The sequence below is a fragment of the Hemicordylus capensis genome, chromosome 1 (genome assembly GCF_027244095.1).
Source record: "Hemicordylus capensis ecotype Gifberg chromosome 1, rHemCap1.1.pri, whole genome shotgun sequence".
Classification (NCBI taxonomy): Eukaryota; Metazoa; Chordata; class Lepidosauria; order Squamata; family Cordylidae; genus Hemicordylus; species Hemicordylus capensis.
In genome coordinates this window covers 37,631,049-37,643,085 of record NC_069657.1, presented here as the reverse complement: position 1 = coordinate 37,643,085, position 12,037 = coordinate 37,631,049, and the positions used below count along the sequence as shown (strand labels likewise).

At 43.9% G+C, this 12,037-nt stretch overlaps 1 protein-coding gene across 12 annotated transcripts in view; it reads right to left on the bottom strand.

The window, feature by feature from the left end:
• The window catches only part of EML5 (EMAP like 5), a 266,795-nt gene that overhangs the window by 79,042 nt on the left and 175,716 nt on the right, over positions 1-12,037 (bottom strand). For all 12 annotated transcript variants that reach the window (XR_008313699.1, XM_053285479.1, XM_053285478.1 and 9 more), the window contains 2 exons: positions 11,924-12,012; positions 9,859-10,035 (listed from right to left, as the gene is read on the bottom strand). Coding sequence is in view for 11 of the 12 variants with exons in the window: in XM_053285479.1 (XP_053141454.1) it covers positions 9,859-10,035; positions 11,924-12,012 (266 nt within the window). In the remaining variant the exon portion in view is untranslated. The remainder of the gene's footprint in view (positions 1-9,858; positions 10,036-11,923; positions 12,013-12,037) is intronic.

Here is a 12,037-nt window from a genome sequence, read left to right as displayed (position 1 = left end):
AATAGCTAATATTATCATGCCCTTATACAAAACTATGGTGTGGCCACACCTGGAGTACTGCGTACAGTTCTGGTCAGCACATCTAAAGAAAGACATTGTAGAACTGGAAAAGGTGCAGAAGAGGGCAACCAAGATGATCAGGGGCCTAGAGCACCTTTCTTATGAGGTAAGGCTACAACACCTGGGGCTTTTTAATTTAGAAAAAAGACGACTGTGAGGAGACATGATAGAGGTCTATAAAACCATGCATGGTGTGGAGAAAGTGGATAGAGAGAAATTTTTCTCCCTCTCACATAACACTAGAACCAGGGGTCATCCCATGAAACTGATTGCCAGGAAATCTAGGACCAACAAACAGAAGTACTTTTTCACACAACGCATAATCAGCTTGTGGAATTCTCTGCCACGAGATGTGGTGACAGCCAACAACCTGGATGGCTTTAAGAGGGGTTTAGATAACTTCATGGAGGAGAGGTCTACTAGTCGGAGGGCTATAGGTCACCTCCAGCCTCCAAGGCAGGATCCCTCTGAGTACCAGTTGCAGGGGAGTAATGGCAGGAGAGAAGGCATGGTCTCAACTCCTGCCTGTGGCTTCCAGCGGCATCTGGTGGGCCACTGTGCAAAACAGGATGCTGGACCAGATGGCCTTGGACCTGATCCAGCAAGGCTGTTCTTATGTTCTTATGAGACACCACCATAAAGCACATAACACACAGATTTACAGAATACTTCTGTTTGTGTCAGTTTATTCACAAATCAGATAACTTAAATAAAACAAAATAGCCCCGAAGAAGCCACAGTCTTCAAAATCTCTGTAAGCTATTTGGTGCAAGAGTTCTGGTTTAAGTATATAGAAATGAGTCATCTCACCCATTGACTCAGCTGTAGAGTGTTGTGGAATGTTTATTGCTGTTGTTGTTTACACAGTCAGACAGGTGCTATTGACTGGTTTGTTTTATCCAGACATCGAGTCCTTCCCAAGGACCTGGGATGGCTGAATTTTATTAACAATGTTCTTGCGAACATTATTATATTGTCGCAGAATATAGGCTGTTCCCAGTAATGTTCCTTTTTGTAATTGGCTGATGGTGATTTCTGTGACAACTTTTTCAATTTTATGGTCCCACCAATTTTTGGCTACAGGTAGCTTGTCTTTTTTGCAGATGGTCCAGTGTATCATCCATGCTACCTTGTCATGCCATTGTTTGTAGTCAGTCTGTGCAGTCTTTTTACAACAGCTGATTAGGTGGTCCACGGTTTCATCTGCTTCTTTACAAAGGCGGCACTTGCTGTTTGTTGTTGATTTTTCAACTTTTGCTCTTATTGCATTTGTTCTTAGTGCCTGTTCTTGTGCAGCCAGTATTAAACCCTCTGTTTCTTTCTTGCCATTCTTAAGCGATTGCCAGGTCTTGGCGATGTCTGATTTTCCACTTATATTGTGCAAATATTAACTGTGCAGTGGCTTATTTTTCCATTTTTCTGCTCAGTTCTTGACTTGTTCTTTTTTGTAGCCTGCTTTGTTTCATTGGTGTTTAATAGTTTCTCATTATTGACCATTTGAAGTCCATCTTCTTCACTATATATTCTTCAAGGCCTCTTTTCTCCTCTTCTGCTGTATGTTGGACTTCCAGCATTCCTCTTCCACCTGAGCTACGAGGGAGGTATAGCCTATCTACATCACTGCGAGGGTGCAGAGCATGATTGATGGTCATGATTTTCCTGGTCTTACGATCTAGCATCTCTAGCTCTGCCTGGGTCCAGTCTATTATTCCTGCACTGTATCTGATAATAGGTATAGCCTGGGTGTTTATGGCTTGTATGGTGTTCCCGCCATTGAGTTTGGACTTTAGGATTTTTCTAACTCTCCTGATGTATTCACTTCCAATTTTTCTTTTAACTTCAGTGTTTGCGATGTTATCAGCCTGGAGAATGCCCAAGTATTTGTAATATTCTTTCTCTTCCCGGTTCTTGATGTTGCTTCCATTGAGCAGTTCTATTCCTTCTGTTTTTGTTACTTTATTTTCTAGACAAGTATGCTGCATTAATTTTCTAGACAAGTGTGCTGCATTAATAATGAACAGAGTCATTATTAATGCAGCACACTTGTCTAGTCCAAACTCTAGTCCAAACTCCATTGCTATATCACTATTGAATATATGGACAATGTTAAGCAGCGATTCGATTTCTGATTGAGACTTTCCATACAACTTCAAATTGTCCATGTAGAGCAGATGGTTTATTTTACTTGATGTTTTAGATGTTTGGTATCTGAGGCCTGTTTTGTTTAGTATTTGTGAAAGTGGAGTCATGGCAATTACAGAGGGGAGAGTGAATCCTCTTGGAAAATACCTCTTGTAATGCTAACCTGTCCAAGAGTCTCGCCATTGATTATGAACTGTGTACTCCACATGCTCATCGCATAATATAAATATTATAAATAAATAAATTGCTCTTCCTCCAAGGAGCCCAGAGCGGTGTACTACATACTTAGGTTTCTCCTCACAACAACACTGTGAAGTAGGTTAGGCTGAGAGAGAAGTGACTGGCCTATAGTCACCCAGCAAGTATCATGGCTGAATGGGGATTTAAACTCGGGTCTCCCTGGTCCTAGTCCAGCACTCTCTTACCACTACAGCAGGCTGGCTTACTTGCTGGGTTCTACTCTTATTAAATTAAATCCCAAAGAGGGTTGGAGTCATCTGACCCATAATGGATTTTAGATGGTTGAACAAATATGTCCATACAAGGAAGGTTTGTATGATAACACTGCAAGATATCCTACTGCTCCTTTACAATGAGGAATGGCTTGCAACTTTGGATTTGAAAGACACATACTTCCATATAGGCATTCAAAGCAACCACAGGACTCTATGTCTGGATAAAACAAACCAGTCAATAACACCTGTCTGACTGTGTAAACAAGAAATAATTATAATAATCTCTCTGACAAATCCACCATACTGGGGCAATTGCATCTTTCCTCACTTCACTTCACTTCCTCTATTCGAGTAGAAGTTGTGGAGTATATTTTATTCCTGCATAAACAGGTAGTTTTGAACTCTATCACATAGCCAGTATTGACAATGTGCAGCATCCATGCATCTGATGTTGTGTTTTGCCATGCAGGTGCATAGCTCACTAGTCTTATAGAGGTGGAAGCTTCTATGGAATCCGGTGGAACAGTCAAAGCAACAAAGATGCTGCTTGCTTGGCTTCTGTTGCTTACAATGGGAGCCTTGTTGTTTGCCTTTGGTCTACCTATCTTTCTATCTATCTATCAATCATATTTTTATACCGCCTGATATATACATCTGTAGGTAATGTACAAAATTTAAAAACAACATAAAAGTCACAAATTAAAATCCACAAAACACAATTAAAATAGCATAAAACATAATAATCATATTAATTATAAGTTATAATTAATTCTAATGAAAAGCCTGCGAGAACAGTTGAGTCTTGATAGTCTTCCTGAAAACAAACCAAGGAGGTGCTCTTATTTCAGCGGGGAACATATTCCAAATCCCCAGGGCAGTCACAGAGAAAGCCCCGTCTCTGGTCACCACCAGACCAGCCGGCAGCAACTGTAAATAGACTTCTCCAGAAGATCGTAACAGGCGGCAGGGTTCATGACAAAGAAGGCACTCTCTTAAAAACCCTGGGCCCAAGCCATTAAGGGCTTTATAGGTGATAACCAACACTTAGTATTTCACCCGGAAACATATCAGCAGCCAGTCAGTTCTTTCAAAACCAGTTATTTTGTCCCTACGTGTTGTCCCAGAGACCAATCTGGCTGCCACATTCTCTAACAATTGTAGTTGACTACATACAAAGGCAGCCCTATGTAGAGTGCATTACAGTAGTCAAGCCAATATCTTTCTCTGACACTGATGATAGGGTCTTTTTTAATCCCTCCTTTCTGGTGGTTTAAAAGACTGAAGTTGGTGGTTAAAGGGTTTATTTCGGTTAGACAAATAAGATTGTGTATTAGAAGATGTAAATATTTTCCAGTATATTTTGATTTATTTAACTTCTCCATCGTATTATCAATCTCTTCACTAAACCAGCCCTTTCCATCAAAGGGAAGGCCCTCAATTTTCTCTTTCAGATCCAAGTGCAGGTTCACAGAACATTGCCACACATGTCTTCTCAATAGAACAGCAGTTGCCAGTGACCTTGACTTTGTCTCCACTAAGTGCTTTGCTGCGCTAAGTTGTTGGCATGTGATATTTGTGGACTTAGCTAAGGTATCTGAATTTCTGATGAAATTCCTTTGGTAGGTCCTTTATATCCTGTTGCAAATTTCCACAGTCTTAGTGGTGGAACTTGGCCATGCAGGCCATATATTTTGCAATTTTAATGGATAGACATGAAGTAGAATACGCTATTCTATCCATATTATCAATTTTATGGCCCTCCTTGTCTACTGGTACAGAGTGGTGACAGCCAGACTTGCTTGAACTTGTACTGTCTATCACTAATAAGTTTGCCATGGGATGTTTAAATAGGAAAGAGCCATCCGCCTCCTGCACTCAGTACAAACCTTCTAGTCTCTTAGAGCTTGGAGTCACAGTACTGAGTGTATCCGATACAGACTGTGTAGCCTTTGTAATGACCAGGACCATAGATAGAGCTACTAGTTTTGCAGAGTGAGACACTGTCATAGAGTCATAGTCCGTAGGGTTGTGCTCAAAATGTGATCCATCATCCGAATCACAGGCACAACCCCCTTAAAACCAGGGCTTACACAGCCCTTTTTACATGGAGCAGGTCTATACCTGCTCTTCTTCCATTTTCCACTTCTGAAATGATGGCACTCACCCCAGATATGACTGCGTAGCAGCAGGGCATTTCCCAGCTGCCCCTGTGCAATTCCAGCATGCAGGGGCAGCTGGGAAATGCCCCACTGCTGTGCAGTCATAGCTGTGGGGAGCGCCGCCATTACGGAAGTGGTGGTGAACGGAGGAGAAGCAGGTATGAACCTGCGCTCCTCTGTGTTAAAGGGGCTGTGTAAGCCCTTGGTTTTAAAGGGATATGTGTGTGATTTAGATGCCAAATTGCATTTCAAGTACATCCTTAACAGTCAGGGTGTTTAATTTCTGAAGTCTGCTTTTTTAACTCCAGACCCAAAACTTCAGCCATCTCAGACAACTGCACATGATATGACTTTAATTCTTCAGTGGGGGAGATGGAAGGCCTAGATGGTACATTTTATCCAGAGATGGGTCAGAAGGGTGTCCTGTTGTTGCAGATTCACCATCCAGAGGAAGACATAATCCTCCCCAGAGAAGAGTATCTCCTTCTCTTGAATTGCCCGAATAGATGTATCTGGAACACATGTAACCTGCACACAGCTGGTCTCCCCAGAGACCACCAGCATGTCCTTAGCAGGCATAGCTTGAGTCTGTGAAACAGCAGTTGATGTAGGCAGAGACTTTAATGAAGAAGGAGAAGAAGAAGGACCTGCAACCACCGTAGAGACTTTAAACAGAGTGTCTCCTTTCCACCCCTGGAGTGCAGATGGAGTCACGCCTTGTGTTGCAGGTAATAATAGAAATGACAATATGTATAATAGTTCTTTCCACAAAGGTATCTGAAAAGCATCCCCCTTTGACTTCCTCCCAAGACCCATCCCAGCAGGAAGCTGCATGGGATGGCAGACAGCAGGTAAGGACCTGCTCTCCTTTTAAAAAAAAATTCCACGCATGCACGATTTTTGTGGTCAGCAACACTATGCTGGCAGTGTATCTGGAGATACCAGTACAGTATCTCCAGTGACTGTTGCTGGTGTCTATCTTATGTTTCTTTTAGATTGTGAGCCCTTTGGGGACAGGGATCCATCTTATTTATTTATTATTTCTCTGTGTAAACTGCCCTGAGCCATTTCTGGAAGGGCGGTATAGAAATAGAATATATAATAAATAATAATAATGCAAATGGTGCCCATGCATGTGTGGACACTATGTGCATACCAATGCTGAATGAGGCTTCTAGGGACATGCACCAACCCAGCAGGAAGCAGAATGGGATGGCAGAGAGCAGGTAAGGACCTGCTCTCCTTTTTCTTAAAGTTCCTGGTCCCACTGCTCCAAAAGTGCTCAAACCACGGTTTGAACAGTGGTTCTTGCACATCCCTTCTCATTTTTTAATTTGGAGCCCTAAGGCTTCTACCATTTCAGCCACTTGAACACTGTATGATTTTAATTCTTCAGTAGGCAATGTGGACAGTCTGGTGGGGGCAGTTTCATCTGGGAATGGATCTAAGAGGTTCTGACAGCAGATTCTGCCTCGGATTCAGATGTGGAGTCATATTCCCCTTCTGATGAAGGTGCACTGTCTACCACTTCTATGGGTGTGTTGAACTCTGCAATAGTAGAGTCCCTTATTTTTTCTGTATCTAGTGGAGTGGTTTGCACCACACTCTGGTAGCTACTGGAGCAGCTGCTGTTAATAATGGGGTTGGCCCCTGAATTCTGGTAGAGGAAGTTGCAGTCACAGTAGTACAGCTATTGAAACTAGTACAGACTGCACTCCCACAGATGGAAGATCTGACCTCTGAAGAGTAAATCATGGTAAGGAATCACCATGCACAGATCTCATTTGCCCCATGGTGATAGACCTTTGAACCTTCCATTGCCTATATTCCTTGGAACCATATGGTAAGAATGGTCATAGTACAGCGGTAATTTTTAATCGCTGCTCAATCTTGTGGGCAGCTGTGTTGGTGTGAGTAATCCAATGATGCTGGTGAATTCCAGTACCCAGTGCAAGTATAATAGGAACAGTGTGCTAGAGCTGCTTGTGTGTGTGTAGATGTCAAATGTGTGGAATGAGGAGAATAGTATTTAGCTGGCAACATCAAAGGGATCTTCAGAATAGGGATGAGCTCCCTCTCCATGGCATTCTTGACATCCAGACACTGGCTTAAGTAGCCCTTGAAAGTCAATGTCAATGGAGTGGTTTCCACTGAATCCAGAAGAAAGAGGAAAGAATGCGTCACCATTTGATTAGGCCCTGTACTAAGTCCGTCAGCATGTCTTCCTCGTTGATGTCAATAATTGATGTTGAAGGAGAGGGTCGACTCGGAGGTCATGACTGATTGTCCATCGACACTGGAGGATTCATCAATGTTGACCCTTTGTCCTGTGTCAAAAGTACAAGTTGATCAGCAGAAGCAGGTTTACTACTACTACTATGAATATTTATATACCGCTCTTCAATCAAAGTTCTCAAAGCAGTTTACATAGAGAAATAAATAATACATAAATTTAGTTGTTACCAAGGATGTCAGATTTGATAACGATGTTGTATTTCGCATTAGAGTGCTCTGCAGCTTAGAAGGCTGGGCTGTAGATGGAGAGGGAGTCCAATGGGACTTATTCAAATTGAAGACTTCTGTCTCATGCGTTCTCCATTTCTTTGAGGAAGAAGAGGGGTGCACGTCCTCATCTTTTTCCGTCTCATGCGTTCTCCATTTCTTTGAGGAAGAAGAGGGGTGCACGTCCTCATCTTTTTCATGTATTTCTTGTGGTGCTCTGCCAAGGTGGAATCGTTCAGCACATCAGCCAGATGCTTGAACTTGAGCTCCCTTGAAGTCGAAGCTATGTTCAGTGTCAAAGGCTCAGGATGGCCCATGGGTGTCAGTGATATTGGTGTCGGTACTGGCATAGCTTGTGGAGATCTCGGCACTGGTGTCACAGGTCGAAGTGTCTGCTCGTACAATGTGGCATGGAGCCTCAAACCCCAACTTTTCTGCATTTGCCGCAAAAAAGGCGTTCAGATTTTGCAAGTTTGTGTATTGTGATCTTCACCCAAGAATAAGAAACAGGAGTCATGGCAATTGGTAGAAGGCAGTTTCCCATCAAACTCCCTGCACTTTTAAAAAGTTTTCTTTTGGTCCACTGAGAAAGAGTAAACCCCCCAAAACAAGCTGCATTGTTCTGAAACAACTATCCAAGCCAAATTAAGTAAGCCAATGTCCAAACTAAAAGAGCCAGTCCAAAGCCAGTCTGAATTTGTAAATAACCAGTAAAACGCACAATGACTCTTTTTTACAGAACTGAGGAGCACAGTCCGACAATCACTAGTGAGGCAAACACTAAGATGGTCGGAAAGGAACTAAGGAAGGTGATGCTCTAACCACCAAAATAAACAGATGCGCTGAGCATGAGAGGTGGTCATTGAGCACAGCAAGTAGCTTGCGCATTCCACCCATGAGGTCCTGTGCAGGCACAGAACCCAAGATTATGACTGTCCTACAGATCACACTACATATCAATGGCTAACAAGATGTGGAAAATTACTGACGTGTTCCCATTGAAATTAAAAGGACAAATTAGACATTGCCTAACATCTATCTATATTATTAATTCCTGTAAACAGACCAGGGGGATGTGTGGGGATGTAGCAAGCTCCGCCCCCACCGCAGCCACGACCAATGGCAGGCCCAGAGGGGGCAACACATGCAAGGGCAGGGGGGGAGGAGCGTGCGCCAGAAGGTGCTTGGCGAGACGCCACAGGGGTCATGGTTGAGGGAGGTCACAGCTGAGGGAGGTGAATGGTTGACCGGCAGGGAGAAGAGGTGCCTTCGGGAACTGCTGGGCCGCCCAATGGCTGACAAGCACCGGACGAAAATGGCGGCCTGCTGCCCGGTGAGATGAGAGGCTCTGTTCGGGTCAGCAGAGGTGGGGGGAGAGGGCAGGAGCGACAGGGGCAGGAGGTGGGGGGAGAGGGCAGGAGCGACAGGGGCAGGAGGTGGGGGGAGAGGGCAGGAGCGACAGGGGCAGGAGGTGGGGGGAGAGGGCAGGAGCGACAGGGGCAGGAGGTGGGGAGAGGGCAGGAGCGACAGGGGCAGGAGGTGGGGAGAGGGCAGGAGCGACAGGGGCAGGAGGTGGGGAGAGGGCAGGAGCGACAGGGGCAGGAGGTGGGGAGAGGGCAGGAGCGACAGGGGCAGGAGGTGGGGAGAGGGCAGGAGCGACAGGGGCAGGAGGTGGGGAGAGGGCAGGAGCGACAGGGGCAGGAGGTGGGGAGAGGGCAGGAGCGACAGGGGCAGGAGGTGGGGAGAGGGCAGGAGCGACAGGGGCAGGAGGTGGGGAGAGGGCAAGAGAGACAGGGGCAGGAGGTGGGGAGAGGGCAAGAGAGACAGGGGCAGGAGGTGGGGAAGGGGGGACCTGCTGGCTCCAAAGAGCGCACAGGTGCTTTGTGCAGGGTCGGCTAGTTCTTTTTATTTCAATAAGACTACTTTCCTTCAACCCAGTTCCTGCTCTACACCACTCAATGTGGCAGATATCAAGAATGAGAGAATACTGTATATACTTACCCTCAACTATGTTGTTTGTAAATATGAAAATGGCAGGACTTTGTTATCTAACACTTGTAAGACTTATTATGTACCACAACACGAAGAGGTTGTTCTCATACATAGCCTAGCCCAGGCTAGTGATGCCCATCCTCGGTTAGGCTGCACTTGAGAACTGCTGGCATTGGGCCCGATCCTGGTGGGACAGTGCTGCCTAGCCTTGCTGTTTACCCCAGCTGCTAGCCAATTTTAAGGGATCAAGTGCTCTCTTACTCTCGGCTACTTGCTTGTGTGTGAGCACAGGCTGCTTCCAGCCCGGCCACATACAGAAACAGCTGTCTAGAGAGACTGTCTCTTGGGGGAGTTCCCCCAATGCACTGCATTGTGGGCTTCACAAAGGCTGGGACAGTGAGTCCCAGCTCAGATCAATCCGCCCAGCTCCGCGCTGCATGGATTGTGTGGGAGTCCGGAGCACGCTCCCACCAACACAACAATTACAATCTGGGGAGAAGGCAAGGTTTGGGAAACCTTCCCCTCAACCTACCACCCCATTTACTTACTTTGGCAGGGTATCGGAAAAGCTTTACAAATCCAAAATCATCTCCTGTTGCCAAGACTGTACTATCACTGGTGAGGCACGAAGCAGTTACATCAGTGACTTCTCCAATTATTGGCCAAATTCCTTCACAGCAGGAGCCAAGAACACTTGTCCATGATGACCAGGAAATCTTTTCTGCCTACAAAGATAGCCTGTTTGAGACAGGATACTTATCCATATTACACATGTGATCTCAGAACACATACACAAACCTATAGGTACACAATATGTATACCTACCACTGAAATGATTTAGGCATTCTTCATCAGGCCTGCTGACTAAATGCTTTCACTTTGAAGGAGGAAGAGTTTAATATTTTATAATGATGTGTTACAATTACCCAGAATTTGAAAAAGCTCATTTTATTCACATTTATCTCACTTTATAGAAGTTCAAACACCACAAAAAGATTCCCATCTTATCTTTGCATTTTGACAATTACACTGACCATTAATGCTAATTTGATCTCTGACTAGGAACACAGTTGTTTTTATTTATGATACGTTCCAGCTGAACAGTAACACCTTACAGAAACGTACATATATCATTTGTATTGCAACAGTTACCTTGACTAATAAAAGACCCAGCATGTGAAAACTGTAAATACAAGCAGGAATTTGGCTATGGGAGGGAAAGAATAATAACCAACAGTGGAAGCAGGGTAATTACAGAGTTAGCTTTACTGCTCTGGGGTAAAACTGTAGGAAGAAAGAATGTGGACTACTTAATGTGCTTATGTTCTTGGTACCAATTTACAGAATGGCGGGGGGTGTGTGTGAGAAAATCTCTCAGAAATTCCCTGGACATACCTTGACTTCATGTGTCTTGAGGATGATTAGTGTACTGTGAACCATACTTCTAGCATATGAACTGAATTCACAGAGCTGAATTTCTTAGTCTTCCTGAAAGTGCAACACAGCGATACTCACTATACTATTCTATGCTGGTCTCTTTAAGGTTTTAACTGCTTATTCTGAGCTTCTGAACCCATAATTTGGTGTTCTAACAAATATACTCTGTGTGAGGCATACTAACCACTGTGCCACAGACTATGACATTAAGCAGGGACAATAACGTTTTGGAAAGAAATGTTGCCACCAGTGCTTACAAAAGGGTCATTTCATTTAAGTATGGAAGGAATAGTCTCCAGTAATGAAAATAAACTTCAGGTTTGTAGGGAAGGTGGGGATGTCTGGCATTGCAGGTGAGACTATATCCACTTTTCATCCAGAAAGACTTCACTGTAATGGGTCAACCTAGAAGGGCACTGGGATCCAGAAGAACTTTGCTAATTCTTAGTTTAATCAAGTAATCAAAGTAAATTAATCAAAGTTAATTAATTTAATCAAAGTAAATTTTAACTTTGCATTTGTACTTTTACACAGCATAGAATGAAATCAGGATGTGCATGGTGGAACCAGAGACTGCTGGTTCGAAGGTGAGGGTGGGGATAGCATTATGGACTGGGGAGAGTGCTCTTACCCCACCCCACCCCACCCCACCCCACCCCGTGTTTCCCCCGCAGGCACTGTTTTAAAAACCGGTCCTGCCGGGCAACAGCGTACCTTCTTATCGCCTCGGTGCATTTCAGACCAAAAGTACCCCTGGAAGTACCCGGTGTGCGTGCATGTGTGAAAAAACTTTATGTTCTTCTTTATTGTGTGAAGACGAACCACCATTCTTTCTAAAAAGTTAGGATATTCTGAATTTGACATATGACCTGTCCAACCAAAATTCTGGCCTCAACTAAACCAAGAATGACTTTCTAACTTGAATCCATGTTTGCAAATGAGGAGTGTAATCTAAAAACAAAAGTTGTTTGTAACAACGCATAGTGTTAAGTCCCATTCTGTGCTGCATCAAAACATAGTTGTGAGGCAAGAAGTGCAGAATAACATATTTTGTATTTTTTTTTGTAGTGTCATTACTCAGCTAAAATGTCTTCATCAAAATTTTATAAAAGACAAAAAGCAGATACAGATATTTATACATTTGTATTTGAACTAAAAGCTGAAGTATCTTCTTACCTCTATACTAGGAATGATCTGTTTTTTTCCACGGGGAGCTTCAAAAAACAATTGCTCCTTAGCACCAGTGTTGACTTGTAAAAGCTTGCCTGAAAAAAAAGTGCACCAATTAGA